The sequence below is a fragment of the Cervus elaphus genome, chromosome 11 (assembly GCF_910594005.1).
Source record: "Cervus elaphus chromosome 11, mCerEla1.1, whole genome shotgun sequence".
Taxonomy (NCBI): domain Eukaryota; kingdom Metazoa; phylum Chordata; class Mammalia; order Artiodactyla; family Cervidae; genus Cervus; species Cervus elaphus.
Genome location: NC_057825.1, coordinates 43951076 through 43978883, shown reverse-complemented (window position 1 = coordinate 43978883; position 27808 = coordinate 43951076). Strand labels below are relative to the sequence as shown.

General features: G+C 46.5%; 2 protein-coding genes across 8 annotated transcripts in view; both read left to right on the top strand.

Moving 5' to 3' along the window:
- Positions 1-1132, top strand: part of EHBP1 (EH domain binding protein 1) — a 427793-nt gene extending 426661 nt beyond the window's left edge. For all 7 annotated transcript variants that reach the window (XM_043917682.1, XM_043917688.1, XM_043917687.1 and 4 more), the window contains one exon: positions 49-1132. In XM_043917682.1, the coding sequence (XP_043773617.1) occupies positions 49-139 (91 nt within the window). In that variant the 3' untranslated portion in view covers positions 140-1132. The remainder of the gene's footprint in view (positions 1-48) is intronic.
- A 4177-nt stretch (positions 1133-5309) lies between these two features.
- OTX1 (orthodenticle homeobox 1) lies at positions 5310-11668 on the top strand. The gene is made up of 5 exons (XM_043917689.1): positions 5310-5450; positions 5813-5881; positions 7452-7659; positions 8582-8733; positions 10010-11668. The coding sequence occupies exons 3-5, from the start codon at positions 7563-7565 to the stop codon at positions 10826-10828; spliced, it is 1068 nt and encodes a 355-aa protein (XP_043773624.1). The 5' UTR covers positions 5310-5450; positions 5813-5881; positions 7452-7562; the 3' UTR covers positions 10829-11668.
- The last annotated feature ends 16140 nt before the right edge of the window (positions 11669-27808 follow it).

Genomic DNA, 27808 nt, shown 5'->3' with positions numbered 1-27808 from the left:
TCTGTCCTCGACGAAGAAAAATAATTTGGTTTCCTGTTTGATTTCCAGGGCTGAAGAAGAAGATGAACATTTGGAGCGAACTCTGGAGCAAAACAAAGGCAAGATGGCCAAGAAAGAAGAGAAATGTGTCCTTCAGTAGAAACCGGACCAGACCAACATTTTATTAGCCTTGGGTTCCCCAGACCATAAAAAAAAAGTCATTCTCGTTGATTTAAAACTTTTAACATTTTGTTTGACTGGATTGTACTTCTTTACCACCACCACCCCTTTTCCTCCCTCCTTTCCAGATTTTGTACAGAACTCCGAAATAGCTTTGTTTAAGGGTTTTTTGGGTGTGAATTAATCATTTCCTTGAAATCATGTGAAGTAGATTTGCACAGACATCTTGTGAGTGATTGGTATTGGGAGTGTTCAAGAAACTGTTCAAAGAAAGAAAACTCTTCCCTCGTTATTTTCCCTCATTTTTTGATGGAGGAAAATTTTAAAACATTTTTGTTGTTGTTGTTGATGTTGTCGTTAATAGCATAATGAGGGGTGGGAGGGGGCTTAAGAGGGAGGGATAAAGAAAATGTCATGAATGATTTTTTTCCAGTCCTGCCATATGTAACACTGAGTCTGTTACCTAAATTTTATAGTTAGATCATATTCAATTTACTTATTAAACTGTGTTCTGTTTACCAGTGGGATTTTTCTGCAGTTGTTTTACATTTCACTGTAAAGATAATAGAGTACTGCTCCTCTGCTTTCTTCAGAGGGTGGCCTTTTAACATAGCCTGAGACAAGTCCTATGATTTGAAGGTGAGCTGTAAGAATGGGACTAGTTGACATGCATCAGTTTACAAAGACAGTCTTATCATCTGAGAATGCACCATCTTTTTCTCTGGATAATTATTTATTACATCTAGCTTGGTTCCCACATTTTGTTGGGTCTCAAAATTGGCTCAAGAATGCTGTTATTATTTATTCTGTATTGATAAAATCTGTCTTGCCATTATTGAGTAAATCCTCCAATTAATATTTTCTTCTCTAGCATAGCACTGTCATTTTTTTTGTGAAAATGGTTATGTTTATTTATTACAATACTGAGTCATATATAAATTTTCAATAAAAGCAGAAACTTTCTTACCTTAAACACTGCTGCTACTTCTTTGTAATGAAAACTTGACATTGGTTTGAGAGAAGTTTTTGTATTCATAAGACTTTTCATGTGGGGAAAAAAAAAATGGTCCTCTTGAATGCAGGGCAGGATACTGGGCTGTATTTGGATCTGAATAAGTTTACACCCCAAAGGGGCCCTGCTGACACACCAATGTGAATTGAAAAGCAATTGGTCATATTTTCTTAAGCTGTGTAAACAACCATGTATTAAAGGGTCATCTCTGTTAAAGATTTGAGGAAATTTGTGAATACACAACACTGGGGGGGGGGGGGAGCTAATATGTTCTAATTTGCTGTTTTTATAATTTTGCACTCATATGAGGAATAACCATGACTTCTGATAACCCTCCAGACTGTAGGTGCTGAAGTGAAAGGAAGAAGGAAGAGGGGTTATTGTTGGGGGGGGGAGGAGGAGGGTGTGTGCAGGTTTGTGTGTATGAGATGAGGGAAAGGGAACTTTCAACAAGAAGTTCTAAGCTACAGAAAAAAACCTGGCGATTTTATGGTAGTTTCCATTACTCTACCAAGGTGACTGAAACAAAGGTCGTTCAACAAGTCTGGAGACAGAGAAAACAGTCCAATAGCATTTATAGTTAGCCTCGATCATAATGCGTACATATACATACAAATATTTATACCAATACACACAAATTCCTTTCAAAATATGCAGCCGCCAGTCTTTCAAAATGGTAAAAACCACCCTAAAGTAGAATTTCATGACAAGAATTTAAGGAAGTTACTGAAAAGTTACCAGAACTAAATGAAATCGGGATTTGCCCTCTTCATTTGAGCAGGAGAAAAGAGAAGGCTACGCTCCCTGAGGGAAGAAGCTCTCAGAGCCCGGCTCTAACCCTAGGGAAACCGGCAGACGGAAACCTCCAGCCTGGAGCAGCCTGGGACTTGGGCGACCGGCGTCACCCACTCCATTTACACAGAATTCGAATTCCGGGAACCTTCCCTCCCGCGGAGCCTCGCCGAGAGGGGGCTCTCCTAAACCGCTCCCGACCTGCCAAGGGACAAACCTTCGCTAGCTCCAGACTTGCTGCCCCTCTCCCTGCCCCTCCTGCCTCAGCCCCGAGCCTCGCGGGGTTTCCATTCGGGCTGCTTTGTGGCGACCGCACGCCCCGCAGCGGCCCCCGGGGAGCGGCGCGGTCGGGCCCGCGACGAAGGCGCCGCGTCCGGATTTCGTCGCGTGGTGCCCAGTCTTGCGTCCCGGGCGCAGGCGCGAGCCCAGCAAGTCCAGAGGCCGTGGACCCGAAAGCCCGCGCGGCTGCAAAAGAAGCTGTGGGCCCGGGGATCGCCGAGGTGGAGGAGGAGTGTTGGCTGCGGGCTGGCTTGGGCACAGCCCCGCGGGCCGGTGCAGAACTTCCGCCCCTGGCCGGGATCCCACGGCCCCGGAGCCAAACCCCTCCCCCGCCCCAAGTGTCCTCCAGAGTCTGGCCCAGCCTCGAGGTCACCTGGATGCTAAAGCCAGGGCCCAGCTCCCACGCCCCCTCCTCGGCCCGGGGGCCTCGAGCTGAGTCCACCGGCCCTCCCCAGGCAAGGGCCCCCTCTTCCCCTCCCCGAGCTGCGGCCGTTGCTGGAACGGTCGAGGCTTCAGGCCCAGCGTCTCCCACCTGGATATTTGCCCAGCGACGTGCTCCCTGAGTCCTTTCCGCCGCATACAAGAAACTTTCATCTCAATCTCCCCCTCTTCACTCTCCTCCCTCTCCCCTCTCCTCTCTCTCTTTTTCTTCTCTTAATCCCGGGGTTTTACGGGTTGAGCATTAAGAAAATACGCCTGCAATTTGGGATTAGATAAATACTCTCATTAGGGGACAAAAAATTGTGCTACTTGATACCTCCCAACTTCCCCGAGACCGCGGCCGCATCTGGAACCGAGAGAGCCTGGCTCCCGCGTGGAGGGCCCTGGGGACCGCCAGAGCACATTCCATAGCGCACAGCCGCCCCACCTTGCCGGACCTCGGCCCAGCGCCGCCGCTGCAAGCGAAGAGAGGCCGGGAGGAGGCGGGAGGACGAGGGTTTGGGAGACCCGGCACGCACCGAGGCCTGAGAGGGCTAACCCAGGCGTACAGCGCGCAGGCCCCGGCCGGGATAGCGCCGGGATAGAGGCGCGGAGCCGCAGAAGCTCAGGGGAGTGTGCCCAGCGCGCCGGCCAACTCTCCCCGGCAAACTAGTGCGCTTCAGCCAGCGTTTTCCCCCAGAATCGAAGGCGGGGGCTACATTTCGTTTCTTTCTTTAAATCTCTGCGTATTTCGGGGGCTCGGAGCCCAGGGCCTCGCGAACTATTCTCCCGCGGGGGCCTGCGCGAGCCTAAGGTGTGTCCCCGCTCGAGTCAGCGCTGCGCTCTGCGCAGTTTCTTTTCCTGTTAAGGCTTTATCTTGTTCGTGTTTTTCCTTTTCTCTCATTCTTTTATTGTTTTCGCTGTCTCTTTCTCTTGCTTTTGTGAATGGGCCGCGGTGTCTTTGTTCTGGAGAGAAGCACCCGTGTCGCTGACTTTTGTGAACCAGAGAAGGATCTTGTAAAACCTTTTCTCCTTCATACTCCCCCCCACACACCCCTCCTCTTTTGCCCCTTTGATTAGATGTTCCCTCATCGTCAAAAAAAAAAAAAAAAAAATGTAATTTCGTTAGTCTGGCGGCCACTTTCTTTGAACATTAGCTCGCTTTCAGCTCCAACTTCAATTAGAAGGAGTTGATTTTGAGAGATCAACAAAAGAACCGACCAAAGCCTTATTAAAGGTCCTAAGAAGATCTCCCGGGTTCTTTGAGAAGCAGTTAAGGAAACAGTGTGCCCTCCATCATATTCTGTTACCGTATTTTATTCGGACTCCAAAGGAAAGTGTCGCTTGGGGGAGGGGAAGCACTTTGATGAGCGGCGGCCGCGGCCCCTTTTCACTCAGCGGGCTCCCCCTTCCTTCTCCGCCACCTCCTCGCCCCGCGCCCGGTGCGCTCTCGGTGCCCTACCCCGCGGCCCCGCAGTGCCGGCACTCCCCACCGCGAAGCGCCCGGCGGCTCCTTGACTCGCCCTCACACTTATTCCGGTTCAAACTTTTCACTCCGCCTGTTGAGGTGGAGGGGAGGGGGCGGGGGGAGATTAAGAAGAAGCGGTAGGAATTCCTCGAAAGGGGGTAAGTAAAGTCGTGCCTAATATTCAGGAGGAGGTGCCATTTAAAAGAATTGCCTTACTCAGTGTTGGGACGCAAACACTTTTTTTGCGCTTTGAAAAGTCCACCCAGGTAGACGTGTTTTGAGAAGTTTGTTCGACTGGAAATTGGGCTTCGCCAGTACGAACTATCCGGGGAGATCGCTCAAGGAGGCTCCGGCGGCATGAGGGAAGGAAATTGAGGGCAGGGTCTATGGCCACGTTTTCCACCAGATTGTCCCTAGTAAAAGGAGCCAGTGTGAAAGACAAAGTTTTCTATCCAAACCTTTCGATTCAGAAGTACAGTGTATGTGTAAAGGGGAGGGGACGCTGGGAGCCCACATTTCAAAAGAAGCGTTCAGGATTTGCAAACACCTATTGTGGGGACTGGGAACCGCAGGAGACGTTGAAGAGCAGGTAAGTGGCCGCGCCTCCGCTGCGGGTGCAGCTCGCGGGCACCGGAGCCCTGAGGCGCGGAGGCGGGATCTGCGCATCGGGGCTGCTCCCGCGCTCAGCAAAGTAGCCGGGACCAGCCGGAGCCGCCCGCCGCGTGCGTCTGCGGGTGGTGGCCCGGTGTGTGAAGACTCTGGGGCCCGCGGCGTCCGGAAAGGGGCCGGAGGCCCGTTCCCCTCCAGCCCGCAGCTCCCGGCTCCTCGCGCTCATCGGGTGGCGTGCCAGAGAGCGAGGGAACCGGTTCTCCAGCACCTCGCCTCCTCTCTGCCACTCCCTCCAGGGCGCCAAAAGGGCGAGAGAAGGGCGGGGAGCCCCGGGGCGGCCTGAAGGCAAGCGTTCCCCTCCGCGGCCCGGGCGCCCGCGCGGCGATCGCCTTGCCTGTCTTGCTCTGCGCTGCGTTTGCCAGTCTAGCCCCGGAGTTAGCGCGCGACCGGGGCGGGGCGGGCGGACGGTGAGGGCGGGGTGCAGGGGGCGGGGGAGGGCGGGGGAGCGCGGAGGTAACCCCCGGCTCGTGCTGCCATTGCCCGGCTCCCTGTCACTCAGCCCGCGCGGGGCCGGGGATTGGCAGCCTAGCCCCGTTACGCACTCACCTCGCGTTCACATACCCGGGGAGGGCAGTAGAAAGGTGATCAATCTTCATCAGGCTACATTTCCAATCACCTAAACAACCCGGCGAGACAAGCCACTCCGACAAGGTAACTCGCTTGATTTATTTAGTTTGCAAAGTGCCTCTGCAGGACTTCCCCAGCCCCCACCGCCTCCACGCTGCACGGAGTGCCACGGCAACCTCGAGCCACCTCCCAGCTCTGCCCCTCTCACCCCCACCTTCTCCTTGCGGCCCCCTCGGCTAGGTCCCCGGCGAGGCACTGTGTTGGGAGTGTGTGGGGCTTTGCAAACAAAGTGTCTGTGCAATAAAGTGAAACCTGGAGGGACACGCACAAAGCCACTAGAAAGAAAAAGAAAGGGAGGAGGGAAGTTGGGGAAAGAAAGAAATCCGGCGGGTCCCTGACCCACCGCCCGGCCCCGCGGGTAATTCCTGTGCCGCTCTGTTTTGCAGGTTGGCCGCCCAGAGGGTCTGTGTGAGGGCGTGAGGTAGATGGTGAGCGGCCCCGGCAGCTGAGGGCAGGTAAGGAGAAAGCCGCTGGCCGCCCGGGGCTCTGGGAAGGCGTCGGTGGCTCTTGCCTCCCCCTGCTCAAACGCGTCCCCGCTTCCCCGGTCCCTGGCATGGGGGGTGGGGGGCGGGGCTGGGAAGCCACCTGGCTCCCCTCTTCCTGAGCGGAGGACCCCGGAGCTCCGCTGCGGCCCCGCACCCCTCCCCCGCCTCCTCCGAAGTAACCCAGCTGAAGTGCTAAGTTTGAAGAAAGTCTTTGAAAACTCATATTGCAGTCTAGCAGAGTCGCCACAGCTGAGTCCCATTCTCCCTTGGCCCCGGCTCTTTCCCTTCCGCCGCCTTCCCTGCAAACCGAGTTCTCCCGGCAGAGACCGTGGGTCCCTGGGGAGAGGAGCGGGAGACTTCTCTAGCTCTAACTTCTTTCTTTCCCTGAACTCTTCTAGCCCGGGTCCCAGGTCTGCTTTAAGTTCCTGTGAAGCGGGCTAAAGCGACAGGTCCTCTGGGATCTCCGTCCCACTCTTCCAGCGCTACTTCCTGACTCCTGATTGTAGCACCTCAGTTTTGGGGGCAACTTGGGGAAGCCAGGCGTCGACCTTCCTGCCCGGGGCAGCGCGAGCTACGCCGCAGAGGCCTAGCTCTCTAGTTTGGATTGGGTCCTGGGGCGCCGGTTCAGTTAGTAGGATAAGCGGGAAGCGGATCAGACCTTCCTGCACTGAGGCTTCCCATATCCGCCAGACCCTTGGGGCGCAGGTTAGGTCACCTTTCGACCCCGGCCGGGACTCCATTGTCCGCAGCCGGGACCGACTTGCTCTGGGGAAGAACGGCCTGCGGCTGTGGAGAGGTGCGGGTGATTTCGGGCGGCGTGTTAAAACCGCCACCTGTACGGTGGCGCCTTCTGGTCGCCTCAGCCGGACCTGGGCTCGAATCGGTGGTCGAAGTGTGGGTGGGATTCCGGGTAAGCAATCTCTCAGCGGCCATGCACAGGGAGGTAAACCGAAAGGGCGGCTGTGGGCTCTAGGCCCGGGACCTAGCCTCGGAGACTCTGGAAGGAGGTACTCAGTGGGCAATGCGTCCCGGAGAGGCCCAGGTGCCGCGAGCCCTCCGCAGTGCCTCACCTTGGCTCTCTGGAGTCTACCTGTCCATCCCACTTTCAAAAACATTTGAAACAAAACGAAACAACCCCTCATGCTCTGGGTCTCCTGCTGCCTCGAGGTCGAGGGGATGTTTGCTTGTGTGGTGTGATGCCCTCTCCCACCGGACAGATTTTTGCCTAGTCTTGGGACCTAGCACACTCTGTGGTTTGGGCTCTGACCTCCCAAGTTTGCCCCTGATTTTAACCTCTTCTCACTCCTAGCGTCGCCCTACGAGTGTCTGGCCCATTCCAAGCCCGAAAAGAGGTGATAATGATCCAGAAATTTTACTTTTCAAAGAAGCTGTGGTCTTTGGGCTAAGGACTTATAGAGCCGAGTTCTGCACAGATCCATAGCCTGCGTCACCTCCCCATTCCTTGACTCCTTCCTCCAGCAAGACCAGGAAGCCGTGAAGGCGTGGAATGACGGTTTCGGTGTGTCTCATGTCTCCATAGGCCGGGCCCCCAGACGCAACAGAGCTTGAAGGACTGCGCAGTGGGAGCCCCGCACTGCGCCTGGCCCCCGGCCCCCTGGATCCGTCGGGGCGCCTCCACCCAGCTGTTAGCATGATGTCTTACCTCAAACAACCCCCATATGGTATGAATGGGCTCGGTCTAGCCGGGCCAGCCATGGACCTCCTACACCCCTCCGTGGGTTATCCGGGTGAGCACCGACCCCCCACACCCTCCTCCCTTAGAAATCTGGGAAATCCCCAGCCTCTGGGTTTGAGCACAAATCTTGTCCCAGATTAGGCCCAGGGAACCGGTTGCTTAGTCTCTTAAGTGCAGGGCGCGCTGACTCGGAGGGCAGATCCTGGTGGGGAAGTAGGGCCCGGGTGGCTAAGACGTGAGACGTGAGCCCTCCAGCCCGGCCACACGGGCTTCTCTCCAGTTGTCAGGCGCATTTACCCACGGATTCGTTTCCCATGGGTGGGGTGTGAGAGAGAGAGAGAGATTGAAAGAATCTATGCCTTTCCCCCCCAACACTGAACGAGGAATGTGGACACTCGCTTGGCCCTCACAGGAAAGGCCGAGCTTGCCTTATGCAAAGCGACTGGCTGAGGTAAGGTAGAGGGATTCTCCCTCCATAATTAAATTGTCCTCTAGATGGGTGGCCTGCACCAACTTCTGCACTGTTGATGTGGACGACTTGAGCCAAATCCTGGCCTTCTTGTCTAGGTTCCGTTTCTTCACCTCCATTTATTACCTCGGAAAGTGTTTTCCAGGACGTTTCAGCACACCCCTTCCCCACCCTCCAGTCAGGGAGAGTGTTGGCAGGGGGGCAGCGAAGGAAGAAAGATTGTATAACTTCTCTTCCTTTCTTAACCTCTGAGAGGCAGGGAAGGGGGCAGCCCTGGAGTGTCGGAGACAATCAGGAGTGTCGGTGTGCCAATCAGGCACACCTGCAGTTTCTCCCACCTGTGGCCTGTCAGGCTCGCTTCCCTGGGGAGTTCTTTTTTTTTGCTCGGAGTTCGGCTTTCTTTTGCAACGACCTGGTCCAGGGCCTGCGAGGGTCCTGTCCGTATCCTCTAGCGCGAGTCGGCGTGGCCACCACTGACCCGACGCGCCCCCGCGTTTCCCTTCAGCCACCCCACGGAAGCAGCGACGCGAGCGCACCACCTTCACGCGCTCTCAGCTGGACGTGCTCGAGGCGCTCTTCGCCAAGACTCGCTACCCAGACATCTTCATGCGCGAGGAGGTGGCGCTCAAGATCAACCTGCCAGAGTCCAGAGTCCAGGTGCGCGCGCGCGGGGTTTCCCGGGTCCGGGGAGGGGTGCTGGGCCTGGTTGGGAAGTGGTCAGGTCTGAGGGCGGGCTTACAGGCTGGGCAGCCCCTCTCAGACTCCCCCTAGCGCTGGGCCCGGGCCTGGCAGAGGGGCCAAAATTAAAGGAACTAGCTTAGAGCCCTGAATTGGGCCGTTGACCCCGGGGCGCCTTCGCTCTCCGAAGTCTTTTTTAGGATTGCAGGAGGCCAAGCCCGACACTTGTCCCCTGCCTCTTCGGCCATCCCAGGGCCTGGCAGTTTCCTTCCGGGTCTTGAATTCTGCCTCCGCCCTGTCCTTGTATCCCGGGAATCCTGGAAATGAAAGAGTGGGGCTTGGCCAAAGCCTGGTCCCCTGTCTGGAAGTGTGCCCCACGGGTGGCGGCAGTGTGATTCGACCTTCTTCTTTGCTCTGAGAGGATGCTGAACGCAAAATCTGGCTACCAGCTTTGCTCTTTCTGGATTGCTTTTGTGGTTTTTTTGTTGTGTTTTGTGTGTGTGTGTGTGTGTGTGATGAAAGGGCCCGGAAAATACTGTTCGGATCATAACTCAGAACTCTTCTCAACGGCCTCTTATCTTGCCTTTTTCCTCCCAGAGGCTCGAGAGAACAGGAATGCCATGTTTTGTACCCGGGCCTTCCAAGAGGAGTGAGAACTTTGTGACTGTCTTATTTGGTTCCCCACTTGGAGCCAAGAAGTCCAACGAAATTCTGTTCAGGCTTCCTTCCGTAGTCCCCCTCTAATTCAGCCTCCTGCTCCCAACCCAAATTCTCTCCCGGCCCAGCACCAGGCCTCCATGGGGCAGAGTGGCTCCGGCTTAGACTTGGTGACTGTCCCCCATTCCGCGGCGTGCTCTGTGCCTCTCCGCAGTTTCCCGAGCTCTATTCACAGAAGACAGGGCCTCCATACATTCATAGGTCTGTTGGGAAGCGGCCAACAGCAGCAGTTTAGAGATGGCTGAACTTCTGGCTGGACAGACACAAATGTTCTGCCCTCCGACAGAGTTGAGCTGGGGGTGGGGTTGGGGAGGTGCACATCCCTACTTTGCCAGGGGAGGGTCTTTGAGCAGAAGGATGGGGGAGGGTGGAGCAGAGAATGCAGGGTCTGGCCGGGCCGGAGATGGGGAAGGGGGTGGAGGCGTCGATCGGAGAGGGATACGGTTCCTAGGCCGGAGTCGGAGTCGGTGCAAGAGGCAGGGGAGTGGCAAGCGCTACTTGCCCCTTCACACGCTCTTCCCCACTCGGCCTGCCGCAGGTCTGGTTCAAGAACCGCCGCGCCAAATGCCGCCAGCAGCAGCAGAGCGGGAGTGGGACCAAGAGCCGCCCAGCAAAGAAAAAGTCGTCCCCGGTGCGGGAGAGCTCGGGCTCCGAAAGCAGCGGCCAGTTCACGCCGCCTGCTGTGTCCAGTTCCGCCTCGTCCTCCAGCTCTGCATCCAGCGCCTCAGCCAACCCGGCGGCGGCAGCGGCTGCAGGCCTGGGCGGGAACCCGGCGGTGGCGGTCCCGTCGTCGTTGAGTACGCCTGCTGCCTCCTCCATCTGGAGTCCTGCCTCCATCTCGCCCGGCTCAGCGCCCGCTTCAGTGTCGATGCCCGAGCCTTTGGCTGCACCCAGCAATGCATCGTGTATGCAGCGCTCGGTAGCCGCAGGAGCCGCCTCGGCTGCAGCCTCCTATCCCATGTCCTACGGCCAGGGCGGCAGCTATGGCCAGGGCTACCCCGCGCCCTCCTCTTCCTACTTTGGCGGCGTGGACTGCAGCTCGTATTTAGCGCCCATGCACTCGCACCACCACCCGCACCAGCTCAGCCCTATGGCGCCCTCCTCCATGGCGAGCCACCATCACCACCATCCCCACGCACACCACCCGCTGAGCCAGTCCTCAGGCCACCACCACCACCATCACCATCACCACCACCAGGGCTACGGCGGCTCGGGGCTCGCCTTCAACTCTGCCGACTGCTTGGATTACAAGGAGCCTGGCGCTGCCGCTGCATCCTCCGCTTGGAAGCTCAACTTCAACTCGCCTGACTGTCTGGACTATAAGGACCAAGCCTCATGGAGGTTTCAGGTCTTGTGAGCCCAGGAGTGGGAGGAAGAGAAGAAACGCAACTACCTGCGCCCTCCGTGATCCCCGTCCTGTTGCTGCTGCTGCTGCACCGCCCGCCTTTGCCTCGGCTTCTCCAGACCCGAAATTTCATGCCCCCAAAAGATGCCCATTGCTGCACTGCCGCCCTCATCTTTGTGCCACTTGCTTGGGGGATGTGCAAACCCTACCCACCCCTTGGATGGGGGGACCGGTGCTTCGGCTTGGCCAACAAGTTCTATACAGGAGAGCTGTGTGCTCCCCTCCTCAGCCCCCACCGAACTCCCAAGTCGCCCTCTTCTAGTCTTTCTGGACAGTTACTGTGTATGCACTTGCAGCCTTCGGAGGCTTTTCGCTCTGTCTTGCTGTTTGAGCCCTACACTTTAATTTATTCTTTCTGGACACTGGAGTCACTAACTGGCATGTATCTGCCTGTTGGGAGTGTACCCACACTCTACTCCAAATCAAAACAACCACTAAGCGTTTCTCGCCTGCAGACTGCCACCAGCCCCGCTGGTGCCCTCAGCTGCCCTCAGCCCCGCTCCCCGCCTGCAGGCCAGAGCCTCCTGGCGTTTCCTCCTCTTCTGCCCGATGCGCTTGTAGGAGACCCAAGGGAGGAAGCGTCCTTAGCCTCTCGCGCACAGCCCCGCCCTGTGTAGAACTGGCTCAGGCTTCCGCCTCGGCGGGAATGCTGTATATAGTCAGGTCCGTTCCAGGGACCATTTAAACTTTTTAGTTGCTGTTGGTTGAACTGAGCATATCTTGTCTTAGAGCCCAAGAAATAGAACTTTAAGATATATACAGCATATATATATATATACACACACATATATATAAAACAAAAGCAAAAAATATTTCCCCCCTGTCCCCTTTCCTCTCTTCCTCAAACGATGGCGCTTTTACTTTTTCAGTTGTTGCAAAATTTCCCTGCCCTCTCACACCTTCTCCCTCTGTGTATTTATTAAAGAAAATCGTTTGGTTTCAGGAAGCTGCGCGCGGAGAATCCGGAGGGTCCTGGAGTCTGAAGGAAAGAGTCAAGTCAGGGCAGAGGGGAGGGGTTTAGGCTGGGAGGGGGCACAGGAGTGAGCCCTTCACCAGGTCTAAGCACAAGGCTGCAGTTCTGGTTCAGAGACCAAAACTAAAAGAAAGCAAAAAGATAGAAATATACTATTATGGGAAAACAAAAAAAACACCCCAGGCCCCAAACCCAGGTTCAATTCCTCCGTCGGCTTCTCTCTCTTTAAAAACCCTGTTTTGTCTAGTGAGTTTTTAGTGCACCTTCATTCTCCGAAATCTACGGAGAGCCCACGACTGTATATCAATTTTGGCTTTGGCCGTTTCGTCCAGTAGGTGGGAAAGTAATTTGTAAATTTGATTTGTCCGATGTGAAGATCGCAAATTACTTGTTGAAATGTAAGGCAGTCCCTTTCCTCCCCCCTTTATCTACATTATTTCCCGAAAATAAATGCAAGTTAATGAACGGCTTGTCAGTGTTGCTCTTCTGCTTCCAGCCCAGGTCCTGGTCTTGGGTGGGTGGAGGGAACAAAAAGAGGAAACCTCCGTGTTAATAACCCGCGTGTTAATAACCTATGTGAAGCTGCAGGCCAAAGAAACGCTGTCCTAGGGAGCCCCCCACCCCCCCACGCCCCCATCCCCCCGCATCGGTCAGCCCGGCCTCTTTCCCCAGGCGTTTTGACCCCGTATCCCCTCTCGCCATCGCGGACAGAGACAGGTGTCAGGACTCAATTCCCGAAGCAATTCCTTTCTCTTCAGAGGCAGGAGCCTGGCACTGATTTCTTCACCCTAATTGCCGCCTGCACCAGAAAGAAGAGGGGGAGGGGAAGAGGGTCGGGAGGCGGGAAGGGATAGCTCTGTAATGCTCTCAGAGCTGAGCCAAAAAGGAAAAGAAAACAAAACGACAAAAAAACCGATCCGTGTCTTGCATGTTGCCAACAGACAACCTTCCTTTCTGCTGAGCTGTCCCGAGTGGCTTCATGGCGGCTGGGGGAATCCGAGTCATCCCTTCCACGTGCTAACATGTCCCTTTAAACCTGTCCTGCCTGAAGTAGCCAAACTATCTTTGTTCGTATTAAAAAGCAAACACAAAAATCTAGAAGAGTCGATAGGGACGCGTTTCACTTTGGCAGGGGAATCAGACTTCTGGATTGCAGCAGGGGATCGGAAGGAGGGTTCCACCTTCCCCTGAGGAAAACAGGGATAGAGGTGGGGGTGGGTTGGGATGATGCTCCAGAAGACCCGGAGTCCCGACCCTTTTTGGTCTGAAACCTCCTGGGCGTAAGGCCCAGAAGCTGCTCAACTTGTCCACAGGAGGGAAGGAAATAAGGAAACAACGAAAAGTTTCCTGCGAAGTGACCGACACACTCTATTCTTTTTATTCCGTGTGAGACCTGAGAGCACAACTTGAGGCCGGGTTTGAAGAACGACCCCTCCTCCGAGGTTCCGTGCCGAGCTGTCTCATGGCTGCGAGACCCGGCTGGAGTGAAGCTTTCTCGGCTGCGTCCTCCCTCTGGACTCCGTAGGTCCGGCTCGGGCGCACAGCTCCTTCCTATTCTATAAATAAGCCCAGCAGCCCCCTACTCCGCAAAAGTCCGCAGGAGGGCGCAGCCGCGGCCTGGCTGAGCGTCACCCTGCGGCGCCGCCGGCGGAGGGAGACCCGGCGCGCAGACCCGCTGTGCGCCGTGGCCCCTGGGGTGCGCGGCCCGCACGTGCCGGGGAGTCTGGGCCGGTGGCCGGAGCAAACAGGCTTCTCGCTCTCGCTGCATGGCCTTGGGCGCTCGGGCTGCAGGATCTCCTTGCTTGACCGACCTGCGTGGCCTGCCCCAGTGCCGCCCTGGCTCACGCAGCCGCCACTAAGGCCTCTCGAGGCCTGTGTTCCGGGCAGCCCGCGCCCGCAGCTCCTTGTGGCGGGTTCTGTGCGTCCCAGCAGTCTTCCTGACTTCGCGGTGGAATGAAACCACGAGACGCGGCTCTGCACTCGCTTGGACAACTGTGTGACCTTCGGAACAAGGTACCCAACCCCCAGGGCCTCATTTTCGTCGCATTTATTATTTGGCCCCACTCTGTCAGGGACGTTCCAGAACCTCACACTTTGGGCCGAGGCTGCGGGCAGGCAGGTGAAACGCATCACAGTGGCCCCGGCCACTCAGCGGCGTCTAGAAGCTTCGGCGCCTGCTTACTCAGGTAGATGGGGGACCAGCGGCAGGGCTCGTGGAGACCCGGCGGGAGTTCCCGCCCGGGTGACGAGGCCTCGAGAAGAGGCACGTGCTTCTCCCCGTGCTTCCCAGCCTGCGCCGAGGCCCGCGGCGCTGAGCGGAAACGAGGAGCGGGAAGGTGGTGGGGCACTTCAGGCCGCCGCGACGCGGGAGCTTGGGGGAGCAGGGAGGGTGCGTGGCCACCGGAGAGTTTGTGGGCGGCCGGAAGTGGCTGGGCGGAGTTGGGGAGCCCACGCGGCCCCGAGTCCAGGCGGCGGCGGCGGGAACGCTGCAGGTTTCTCCCGGCCGGCCACCTGTTACTGGCAGGTTCTGTGAGAACCGCCCTCAGCTCCCCCTTCTTCTGAGGGAAGAGGTTTGTACTCTTTGCATTTTGGTGTTGGTGACACAACAGAAGCAACTAAAATTGAAGCAAAGTAAGACGATTAAGCAACTTCAGAACATTTAGTAACTTTAAGTGTTAAGACGTCAACTGTTTTGTTCCTTTGAGTGCCCAACGAAATCTTCGTGTTTTCTACTTATGGCTTGTGTTCTCTGGTCAAACTTCGAAAGCAGAAAAGTCTGCCTTTCAGTGAACTTATGTGAAGTGTTTTATGGCTAACGGATAGGTCATATTTGTGATTTTTAAATAAGTTTTTAAAATTCTTGAAACCTCAGGAGCACCGCGTTAATTTCCTGAAGCTTTGAAAAGATTCAGTGAAATAACATCGTCTGTTGTAGAGCTTTTTATTATTTTATAGCATTCAGTAGCTACTGAGGGCATATGGAGACATTTCTCAACATTGTAAAGAAATTTTTTTTTTTTTAATTCTTAGAGCTATGGGATATTAAACGTGACAGGAAAAACAGGTAAAAAGGCGCTGAGTGTCAGCAAATTTATGTCTGGCACATTACAGAGACCAAAAACCCGAAAGGTTTCAATTTTTGTGTCAAAAATACTAGTTTTTTCATACATTTTGATCAAAATAGTTCTTAGATAAGTTGTTTTTTGTTTTTTTCAGTTGTGAGGATGGTAAGTTCATTACTGTGGCAGAGTAAATGAATGTTATTGATGTCATTAGGCACTGACAGGCACCAAGGTTTTCTTTAGAGATACAGAAATAAAATGTATCTGATATATTAAATGTAGTTAATATATACATTATTGGTAAAGAAAATCTGTATCATTACTATTCAAGACCCCCCAAAAAAATCACTTGGCTGCTGTTGCAGAATTAATTTAAGAACAGCACCAAGATAGATTTATAAAATTCCTTAATTGAAAACGTAACAAGTTCTCAACGAGTTATTCTGTGTTTTCCATACTATTTCTCCCTTCCCCCATGCATTTTAATGTCGAAAATGAGGATGAAAAAAGCTCATTAGCTCATTAATTTTTAAAAATTTATTTTTAATTGGAGTAGCTCATTAACTAAGGAATATTTATATTCAGTAGTACCTAAAATAAAAACCACCAACTAAAAAAATGAATGCTAAATAATAATAATGCATTGCTTATTCTGACAAGGAGAAAACATCTCTATTTAAGAAAGAATCTGTTTAATTAAATGTGTGAGTGTCTCGAATACACTTTTTTGCAAAAGAGATTTTGGGGGTTTTTTTTTGGTGGGGGGTGGGGCTGTGTGTTATAGATGGTTCCTGAAAAATCAATTTTACCTTAGTCATCCTATTGGTATTTATTGATATATGAAAAACGAATTAGATATTTTTGGTGGGAGAGGGAAACATGCGATTTTGACTTAGTAATTCTTTAATCATGCTTTTAATGAGTTGGATTTTGCCTTACTTCAGGTGCAGTCTTTCAAGAGTTTTTGAAAATAAAAAAATATTTCCTGAAAAACTTGCGGTTGTTTAGGTGAAATGGCAGTTATGTAAAATAGTCAAAGTTGAAACTGCTGTTAAATATATCCAGCAAACAAATGTATGGTGTGCTCACAAATAAAATGTATCGCCTAATTATGAAACTTACACATTCATATTTCTATAACCGTTACTTCAAAGATGAAGATAAGATTTAAAATATTTTGGAGTTTTTTCTAATCCAATAGTACAGTTAAATGACAACTTTCAAAATTTAAACATTGAAAATCTATTATTAATTACTGAAAATTGTACCCCTCTTACTGGCTTTGAATAATTTAATTGGTGACTATTTGAAATAAAAGACACAAAGTTCCATTCCATTCCAAGTGTCATAGATACTTCATTTTTCGAAGGTTAATCTTATTAAATATCTTATAAATACTGTTTCAGGAAATTTAAAAAATACTTTTAAAGTAGATTGTGAAATTAGGATTTAAAGGATGAATCACAATTTTTCCGGGATTAAAGTGGAGTGTAAATAAGTCATAAGTAATTTTGACATTTGGGGTAAAGTTAATTAAAATGTAGGAATAAATGGTCTTTGATTCAACAACTTGGTGTCTAAAGAGCTTATAAAATATTTTTAGTACACAAATATTCTTATGTCTCTTCAAAGCTCGAAATGCTTATAAAGATATACCATCATCTGTCATAGCTATTTAAATGCAGGAATCATACTTTCTTTTTAAAGTTTATTTTTAAAACTTCATTTTGAAATATACATACAAAAGAAAGTATAGAATGGGTTTATACAATTTAAAGAGAAAGGAAAATTTAAAAGGAACAAGAAGTTCTCAAATACTTTAAAAAGTAGATTTGAGATAAGTTCTAATATCAGTGTTTAAATTTGGTGTAACATAGATTATGTCTGTTTATGTCCCAGGGATTTTTCTAAATCCTTTAGTATAGTGACTATTAATATATAAGGACACTTTTTAAGGCAGAAAAACGGTTAAAATCATAGTACGTAAAAGTTCCATAGGCCTTTGAAAAATCCATAGTTTCTTTATTTATAAAAAAAATTGTGTTTTATATCTCCTTATATTTTACGACAAAGAAGCACCAAAAGAATCTATCTTCTTTTTTCTCAACGATGGGTATTTGACCCTATCCAAAGCTGTGGCTTTAGCTCTTGATTTCATTACTGGTGACCCTCAAATCCATATCTATACCTCAGACCTCTCTGTTGGACTTCATATACCTGTACATACACTGAAAAGAGGCCATAATATGTCTGGGTCTTGCTTCATAATAATAGAGGAAGAGAGGGAATGGTTGGGATATAAATTAAACAAGATTATTATGAGTTTTTAATTATTGAAGCTGAGTGAGAATACATATAATTTCATTACACTCTATTTTTGTCTGTTTAATTTTTTCCATAATAAGAGATGAGTGAAAGTATTCATTTGTGGAAAGTAGTTTTTGCAGTATATTGAGGAAATTGAGTTCCCCATCTTTGGAGTCCCTACAGTATTGTTCACATATATTACTTTCTTTATCTGCTCTCAAGTCTTATAAGGTTGGTTGGTGTGAAGCTTAGGGTGGTTTGATTATTTCCTCAAGATTACATAGTTGGTAAGTGGCAGAACTTGTCAGAACTCAGTCTTCAGATTCCATGTTTGACTATAGGAGCTACCTAAAAATTTCAATATGTTAACAATTAATTAAAAAAAAAACCCACCGTATTATGTACAAATCAGATTACCAGACTGATGTCAACAAAATGTGCTTTATCTAAGTTCAAGTTGTAAAATTTGAGTTTTGGTAACTGAAATTTATTTTCTAGGACATTGTTACATTTATCTTTCTGGGCATCTCCTCACTATTATTTAATGAGTGTTCAGAAATATATTAACAGAGCATGAAATGAAAAGACTAGTCATACCAGGTCTATCTCACCTTTTAACTTCTTACTAATACTTAATGTCTAAGTAATTTAAAAATTATTTTACTGTTTGTTTCATGTTTATGAATAGTGTTTTTTCTTCACTGAGCCTTTCTTGCTCCTCAGAAGGTTGCGTTACTATGTTCTAGGAGGTCTAATACAGGGAAAGTTGTGTAAACCAGATACAGAATTGGGATTTGATTAATGATTCTGTAAATGAGGCTTCATTTGTTTATAAACAGGTATTTGGAATCTTTTTTCTAACTATGCTAACTTGGAAACATCAGGTTTTTAAGTTTGTGGTTTAATTTTTAAAATCTCACTAAGCAAATCCTGTCTTTTTAGGGTAAAATTTATTTTTCAGAGCTAACTACGCAAGGTAAAAAATGGTTAACAAGTTGGGGAATATAGATCACATAACTTTGTAGATATTGGTTTCCTTTTGTTGAAAATAAAAAAACAAGTCTTGTTTAAACAGTATCATTATTTCTTCAGGTTTTAAAAACCATTCATCTCATGCTTCCATTCCTGCTACTGACCTCTTCAGTTTGCCTCTTATTTGATGTAGAAAAGCAAAGCTTGTCTGTTCTGTTTGTGCTTATTAATGTTTGGAGAAGAAAAAGCTAGTATCTCTTTTCTCCCTGTATTTCTTCGTGTGAGGCATGACCCATCATATACTCAGATCAGCACCTGATAATTCCTGCATGCCTTTTTATTTGTATATTTTGGAATTGAGAGTCTCCCCCTGACCTGAGATTGTTTTCCACTCCATAATACCTAAATCTTTTATTCCAAAAGGGATTAGATGTCAGTGGGGGTCCTAGAGTGAGAGAGAGAAGTATAAGAGATAGGACTAAGTTTTCCTTTACTTGAAGTGCTTGCCGCCGCTGAAGATACATGGTAGGTCTGTTTGTTGAGTGAATGAAAGAATGAAATCCAGTCATCATACTTGTAACAGATATAAATGTTGTTTATCTCAGATACAGAGTTGCTTTTTATGTGGTATTCAGTTTAAGTGGATTCCATAGCATGTTTTCTTAATCTCCTTAATCATCTTTAGAATCAAGATCTTTTTGATTACTCTTACATCCTTTGTTAGATGTAAAACCATTTCAAAATCTAGTTCATTAAAGTTTTAAGTTATGAAATAAAGTCCACAAAATGTGTATGTATCTTTTATCAATTAGTTGTCAACTTATTATGAAATCACCACATTAAGGTCAAGGAGTAGAGCATTATCATGTGCATGCTCAGTTGTGGCCGACTCTGTGCCCCCTTGGACTGTAGCCCACCAGGCACCTCTGTCCATGGGATTTCCCAGGCAAGAATACTGGAATGGATTGCTATTTCCTTCTCCAAGGGATATTTCTGACCCAGTGATATAACGTGCATCTCCTGCATTGGCAGGTGAATTCTTTACCAGTGAGCCACCTGGGAAGCCCACAAAGCATTATTGGGATCACAGAAATCCCTGAGTATTTCTTGCCCATTACAGTCACTTCAGTCTCTTCAGGGGTTACAGCTGTCTTATCATTTATAGTAATGGTTTCCTTGCATTTATTTCTCTTTTAAAAAATTGATCACCTGTATATGCATTCCTAACTGGTATGTATTTGTTTTGAATTTTATATGAATAGAATCACTTTCGTAACTTGCTTTTTTCACTTAACCTTATGTTTATAAGGTTCATCTATGTCATTGTGTGTTTCTATAACTTGTTCACTTTTATTGCTTTATGCTGTATAGTATTCCACTGTATGAATACACTAATTTATTTAAACGTTTTACTTTATATTGGAGTATAGTTGATTAACAATGTTAGTTTCAGTTGTACAGAAAAGTGATTCAGTTATACATACAGATGACTTGTTCTGTTGGTAGGTATTTGGGTTATTTCTAGTTTGGGAAAATCATAAGGATGCTGCTGTGAACATTCTTTTATGTGTATCCTGGTGCACATAAAGATGCAAATCTCTCAAGTATATCCTAGGAGGGAAATTTCTGAGCCATAAGGGATGAATATTTTCAACTTGACTAGATAACTGGCACAGTTTTCCAAATTGGTTGTGTAAATTTTTATATTTTCAAATAGTGTATGAAAATTGTGGTTACTCCATATCTTTGCCAAAGCTTAGTATTATTAGCATTTTAAAATTTTTGTCAATTTGTTGGATGTGTAGTAATACACGTAATGGTTTTAATTTGTATTTTCTTGATTAGTGGTGAGATTGAGCCCCTGTTTTTATATTTGTTGTTTATTTGGATATTTTCCTTTGTGCAGTGCCTGTTCTTAAATTTCCCTCTTTTTCTTTTAGATTGTTTGTCTTTTCTCTTTGATTTGTAAGAGCTCTTTACATATTCTGCATTCTGGCCCTTTGTCACTTATATGTATTGCGTGTATTTTTCTCATTTTGTGGATTGTCCTTTCATTCTTTCTTAAGGTGTTTTTAAGTAGCTGAATGTGTTCATCTTTTCCTTTATGATTGGTGCTTTTTGTGTGTCATGTTTAGGAAATCCTTTCTTACCTCATGATCATGAAAATATTCCCCCATATTTTCTTATAAATTATTTTTTTTTAAGTTTTGTCATAGATATTTATCATCTTTTTTGTAGTATGCAGTATTTGGCAATAGTTCCTCTTCTTCCTTCTTGAAACTTCATCTGCTCACATGACTGCAAATGTCATTTTTATGTTGCTAATTCCAAAAATCTGTATTTTTGGTATTGACTATACTCATTAGCTGAGATCTTTTATTTCCAACTGCCTTCTGGATCTTTCCACTTGAATGTCTTGCAAATATCTGCAAACATATCAGTTCAGAGCTCATTTAAAAATCTTTATTGTTTTCTGTTTAGATTAATCATCATACAAGCCAAAATACATGGTGGAATCTTTGATTCTTCTTTTCTTACCTTCTCTCAATCCAAATATCCATCATGTCCAAGTGATTCTGCTTCTGAAATGCATGTAAAAATCTATTCATTCTCTTTTCTCCAGTTCCACAGTTACTGCTCAGAGTTCCACCTAGTCTGGAATAATATCTTTCTAATTGGTTTTCCTGCCTTCCTTCTATCCCCCTCTTGTAGTCAGTCATTCACACTGCTGCAGAGTTTCTTTCTAAGACACAAATCACATATCTTTCCTGCTTTCATGGCTCTTCGTTGCCTTAATTATAACAAAAAGTTCAAATTCCTTCACATGATTTCTACCATTACTCTGCAGGACTCTCATGTTTTAGCCACTCCAGGCTACTTATTGTTTCCCTAAGAAGCTGTGTACTTTCATTGTGCTTTTTTTCATGTTGTTCCCTCTGCTTGGAATAGTCTTCCTTCCATCCATTCCCACTGGGAAAATCCTATTTCTTCCACCATCATTCCCAGAAAGAATTAATCCTTCCTGTCTCTGGGCTTCCCATAGCACTTTGTTTATACCATTATTGCAGTACTTATTGCTTTATATTTATTACTTTATATATGTCTCCTATGCTAGACTGTGAAGTTTTTGAAAACAGAGTACATTTTATTATATTAGAATCTAATAGTGCCTGGTACAAAATAGTACTCAATAAATACTTGAGTTAAAGAATTGTACTAACCTTAATAAAGAAAATAGAAGCATATGCATTGACTTAAGAGTTGTGAGCAGGGGGAAATGTTTGCGAAAGAGTACAATAAACTGTTTTATTTGAATGGGTTCCAGCTGAAAAGATTAGAATGTGTTGCTGTGGCTCAGTGCTAACTGAAGGGGCAAAAATAATCTTGGACAAATAAAATTGAGTTTTCCTCATTTTTAAAAGGCTGACATGTTTCAAATGGACTTAGAATATGAAGTTACATTTATTTTTAAGAAGTAAGAAATTCACATTACTGCTTAAGAAATTTATCTGTTTCAGAGACCACATTAATGACATAGTTTATTACTACAAGTTTTTGTAACACCAAATACATCTGTTTTGACAGTGCTTGCTTTTACTCTGTAAGGTGTTGGTAAATCAGGACAGTGACAGGTTAACAGTTCTTGCCTGTGCTAGTTCTGTAGACTCCCATAAAAATTAGAATTTCTGATGACTAGAGTACAAATATTTACCTAAGGTTTGCAGAGCATAAGCATGACACAATTGAGTTGAGGCTAGATAGTTTTTTTACAGTTCATCTGGAGGAAGCAGAGTTAGTGTTCAGTAACATTATCTTTCTTTTCATGTTAACTGATTAGTGGTATGAACACGACGATTTCGAATACAGAATGTTCTTAGTAGATAAATTATAAGAGCAAATTGATTTTTCATTAAAATATTTTATATTATTTATATCTGGAATTTTTATTAGAGTAAATCCTTAAGGAACCATTGAAAAGTTTGTCTATTTGCAGGTAAGTTATCTTTTGATGATGAATTTATGGATTTTAAAATAAATCAGCTCCTAATCAAAAAAGCAACTTCCAGATAAATATGGTCAACTGAATACATGGGTTTATTTTCATGCTCTTTGAAAACATACTAAAATGAAAATCAAGGAATAAAGAAATGCATGAACGCCCAAAGGACAAACAGAACTTGAGAGTAGATGTCAGGAGAATCTTGGAGGCTGGAACATCAGTAGGTGAGTGGTAGCTAACTTAGTAAAGAAAGCTGAAACCTTAGTCTGTGCAGCTGTCTTCCATCTGCCACACCTGGATAGCTTAGATAGCAAATGATGGATACCAGTGGTTTCCAGACAGGTGGCAAGCATGAACTTGGTAGGGAACCAAAGCTGTGTCTTGAATGATCTATTTTCAGTATATCTGTCTAAATTCTGAATCTAGGAATAACAGAACATTTGTAGCTGAAGTATGCTGTGTAAGCATATATTATGAATGACTGCAGGAATAGGATGATGGCATTTAAGAAGGAACTTCATTGGTTCTGTTAATTCAACAAGGATGTCATAATTCTAGATATTATACAACTATAACATCTAGAGCTACACAGTCCAGTATGTACCTACTGGCCACATGTAGCCTTTGAACTATTGGAATACAACTGATGTGGATGGAGATAGAATGTAAGTATGGGCTTCCCAGGTGGTGCTACTGGTAAAGAACCCGCCTGCCAATGCAGGAGATGTAAGAGATGCCGATTTGATCCCGGGTCTGAAAGATCCCCTGGAGGAGGGCACAGCAACCCACTCCAGCTATTACCTGGAGCATCCCCATGGACAGAGGAGCCTGGCGGGCTACAGTCCATAGGGTTGCAAAGAGTGGGACATGACTGAAGCAGCTTGGCATGCATGTATGCAAGTGCATGATGTAAGTATAAGATTCACCCTGAGTTTCAACACTCAGTATTTTAAACTATCTCATTAATAATTTATATTTTGTAGTTGTTTGTAGAAATGTGTAAAATATATTGTGTTAAATCTATCAATAAAACATTTCACCTGTTTTCTGTGTGAATGCTAAACAATTTTAAATTACATTTGTGCTCCTACTATTTTTCATTCTTAGAGCTCTGAATAGAGGTACTGAATCAAGTGTGGCTAGTATTGTTTTCTGATCTGTTTACAGGGGACTTAGGCCATGCTGTGTAGCATCTTTCAGTAGCACCTGAAGTACTGCAGTGGATAACTTTGCCGAATAAGACAGAATAGTTTAAACTTATCAGTATACATGTTGGTAAAATTTGTAATTTTCTTGTTAATCCATTTACCTCTTCAATACAATTCAATCCCTATAAATTCTCTGTACCTGATTACTGAATATGGCAAGAGAAAACATGTAGTTAAGCCGGCTGAAAAATACCATAGTCTTGATTACCAATCTAGCTTTGGGTTCTCAAGCTTTCTAGTTATATTTTCATGTTTTCCTAATCAACTCTTAACTTAGTCCTGATAGTGGCCATTTAAAAGGTCTTTCATTCTTCTCAAACCTCCTATCCTTTTTCCTAGAAGATGACCTTACTTCCTACTTTACTGAGAAAATGCTGTAGAAGGCATCAAAGAAGAATGCCTTAGACTTTCAATTTCATATATATATATATGTTTGCCATGCCTACAGCCTGAGTGCACTCATAGCACTTTCCAGTGCTAGGCACAGTGGTTCTTGTCTCCTGTCTCAAGATGATGTGTTTCTGTGTTGTGTATTGTATACCCTTCTGCTTCCTCATTTTTTTCCCCTTTTCTGTTGGTTTCACCCCGATAGTACTTACATGTGCTCTAGCCTCTGCCATCTTAAAGAATCCTCTTGTGCCCGGCACATTGAAGAAGCTTTGTGCCGTCCATAAATGAAAGCCTTGAACTAAATGACCACCTGTTCCCTTTACTGCTAACAACCCAAGACAGTTGGGATGGGGTCCCAACAGTCTACTAAACTGTTCTCCAGCCAGATCTCCTGACGGGGCTTCTGTTTGTCCTTGATAAATTTCATCAGCATAAAAAAAAAAAAAAAGAATCCTCTCTTGAGCTCTTGTCTTCCCATACCTACCACTAGGTGGTCTTCTCTTTAACTGTTGAGCTTCTTGAAAAAATGTTCTATTATTTCCACTTTTCCACCTTCTATTCACTTTTTATTCACTACAGTAGAGCTTCTGCTCCGGAGACTGCTTTTACCAGAGTCACTAATAACTCATATGTTTGTGATCTGAGGGAACAGTTTTCAGTCTTAATCATAGTTAATCTCTCTGCAGCATTTGACAGTAGTAGTAATTTTCTCTTCTATGAAATACTTTTTCCTCTTGTTTTCTTGATCCTCTGTTCTTCTGGTTTTTATTCTAGGGTCCCTTCTTCATAGTCTCCTTTAGGACTCCATCTTTCTGTATGGAGAGAATGTGCCTGAAGGTACATGAAAAGAAAGGAAGGCCTGGACATCCCAGCATCCCAGGTGAACCCAGACTTCTAGATGTTCCTGCCCAGATGACAGACCTGTGAGAGAGCCATCTTATATACTCCATGCCCTGGAAACTCCCAGATAATTTCAGCCTCAGTGATATCACCTGAAGCTGCAGAACTGCCTAACAGAGCCCAATCCATCCACAGAATACTGAGACATAACAAAATGATTGCTGTTTTAAACCCTAAACTTGTGGTTGTTTATTCCACAGTGGATAAAACCAAACCAAACATTCTCTCTGTCCTGTTTACTACTCCGATCTCATCCAATCTCACCTCTGAAAATGCACCTCTGGCACTCTAAGGTCCACCTTCAGTATGCTGCTTGAAGTTTTCTGGATGAACTCTGTTTCTAGACTTTTTGCTTCCACTGTTAGCAATATTTTCTTTTTCAACCTACACCCTCCCCCTACAGAATTTCTAATCAGCTTTCAGATTTTTAGTCAGATATTCATAAAACCCTGGGTGAATAAGTTAATTGCCTTGCTATGTCATCTCATAGTATCAAATACTGTTCCTGGAGGTATAGTGAAGTAAAGTCGCTCAGTCGTGTCAGACTCTTTGCGACCCCATGGACACCAGGCTCCTCCGTCCATGGGATTTTCTAGGCAAGACTACTGGAGTGGGTTGCCATTTCCTTCTCCAGGAAATCTTCCTGGCCCAGGGATCGAACCCAGGTCTCCTGCATTGTAGACAGATGCTTTACTATCTGAGCCACCAGGGAAGTCCTGTGGCAGTATAATGGTTGATAACATAATGTCAAGCAGTGTAATATTTTGAAAGTTACTGAGTCTTTTTAAGCTTCAGTTTATTCATCAGTAAAGTGAGGATTATAATAATAGCAATTATCTAGTTTGTTGGGTTCATGTAAGAGTACTCAAAAATTTTAGTAATTATTAATGTTACTAGTGCATGTAGAGTAAAAAAGTTGGCTTAAAGCCCAACATTCAGAAAACTAAGATCATGGCATCTGGTCCCATCACTTCATGGCAAATACATGGGGAAACAGTAGAAACAGTTTCAGACTTTATTTTTTTGGGCTCCAAAATCACTGCAGATGGTGACTGCAGCCATGAAATTAAAAGACACTTACTCCTGGAAGGAAAGTTATGACCAACCTAGACAGCATATTAAAAAGCAGAGACATTACTTTCCCAACAAAGGTCCGTCTGGTCAAGGCTATGGTTTTTCCAGTGGTCATGTATGGATGTGACAGTTGCACTCTGAAGAAAACTGAGTGCCGAAGAATTGATGCTTTTGAACTGTGGTGTTGGAGAAGACTCTTGCGAGTCCCTTGGACTGCAAGGAGATCCAACCAGTCCATCCTAAAGGAGATCAGTCCTGGGTATTCATTGGAAGGACTGATGCTGAGGTTGAAACTCCAATACTTTGGCCACCTCATGCAAAGAGTTGACTCATTGGAAAAGACCCTGATATTGGGAGGGATTGGGGGCAGGAGGAGAAGGGGACGACAGAAAATGAGATGGCTGGATGGCATCACCGACTTGATGGACATGAGTGAGTAAACTCCGGGAGTTGGTGATAGACAGGGAGGCCTGTCGTGCTGCGATTCATGGGGTCGCAAAGAGTCGGACACGACTGAGCGACTGAACGGAACTGATTATGTGCCAGGCACTTGGTTAGGTAATAGACATAAACTGATGAAAAGCACTGATAATAAGTATTCAGTTCAGTTCAGCAAAGTAATGTCTCTGCTTTTTAATATGCTGTCTAGGTTGGTCATAACTTTCCTTCCAAGGAGTAAGTGTCTTTTAATTTCATGGCTGCAGTCACCATCTGCAGTGATCTTGGAGCCCCCAAAAATAGTCTGACGCTGTTTCTACTGTCTCCCCATCTATTTCCCATGAAGTGATGGGACCAGATGCCATGATCTTAGTTTCCTGAATGTTAAGCTTTAAGCCAACTTTTTCACTCTCCTTTTTCACTTTCATCAAGAGGCTTTTTAGTTCCTCTTCACTTTCTGCCATAAGGGTGGTGTCATCTGCATATCTGAGGTTATTGATATTTCTTATGGCAATCTTGATTCCAATTTGTGCTTCTTCCAGCCCAGCGTTTCTCATGATGTACTCTGCATATAAGTTAAATAAGCAGGGTGACAGTATACAGCCTTGACGTGCTCCTTTTCCTATTTGGAACCAGTCTGTTGTTCCATGTCCAGTTCTAACTGTTGCTTTCTGACCTGCATACAGCTCTCTCAAGAGGCAGGTCAGGTGGTCTGGTATTCCCATGTCTTTCAGAATTTTCCACAGTTTATTGTGATCCACACAGTCGAAGGCTTTGGTGTAGTCAATAAAGCAGAAATAGATGTTTTTGTGGAACTCTCTTGCTTTTTTGATGATCCAGCGGATGTTGGAAATTTGTCCTCTGGTTCCTCTGGCTTTTCTAAAACCAGCTTGAACATCTGGAAGTTCACGGTTCACTTATTGCTGAAGCCTGGCTTGGAGAATTTTGAGCATTACTTTACTAGCGTGTGAGATGAGTGCAATTTTGCGGTAGTTTGAGCATTATTTAGGATTGCCTTTTTTAGGGATTGGAATGAAAACGGACCTTTTCCAGTCCTGTGGCCACTGCTGAGCTCTCCAAATGTGCTGGCATGTTGAGTGCAGCACTTTCATAGCATGATCTTTCAGGATTTGAAATAGCTCAACTGGAAGTCCATCACCTCCACTAGCTTTGTTCGTAGTGATGCTTTCTAGGGCCCACTTGACTTCACATTCCAGGATGTCTGGCTCTAGGTGAGTGATCACACCATTGTGATTATCTGGCTCGTGAAGATCTTTTTTGTACAGTTCTTCTGTGTATTCTTGCCAACTCTTCTTAATATCTTCTGCTTCTGTTAGGTCCATACAGATCAAGACCATCCCTATGGAAAAGAAATGCAAAAAGGCAAAATAGTTGTCTGAGGAGGCCTTACAAATAGTTGTGAAGAGAAGCGAAAAGCAAAGGAGAAAAGGAAAGATATTCCCATTTGAATGCAGAGTTCCAAAGAATAGCCAGGAGAGATAAGGAAGCCTTCCTCAGTGATCAGTGCAAAACAATAGAGGAAAACAACAACATGGGAAAGACTAGAGATCTCTTCAAGAAAATTAGAGATGCCAAGGGAACACTTCA

Excerpts from the sequence above, each read along its gene's own strand:
- OTX1 (XM_043917689.1), top strand. The coding sequence starts at position 7,563 with ATGATGTCTTACCTCAAACAACCCCCATATGGTATGAATGGGCTCGGT. Across the intron at positions 7,660-8,581 it reads CCCCTCCGTGGGTTATCCGG|CCACCCCACGGAAGCAGCGA; the intron begins GTGAGCACCGAC and ends GTTTCCCTTCAG. Across the intron at positions 8,734-10,009 it reads TGCCAGAGTCCAGAGTCCAG|GTCTGGTTCAAGAACCGCCG; the intron begins GTGCGCGCGCGC and ends GGCCTGCCGCAG.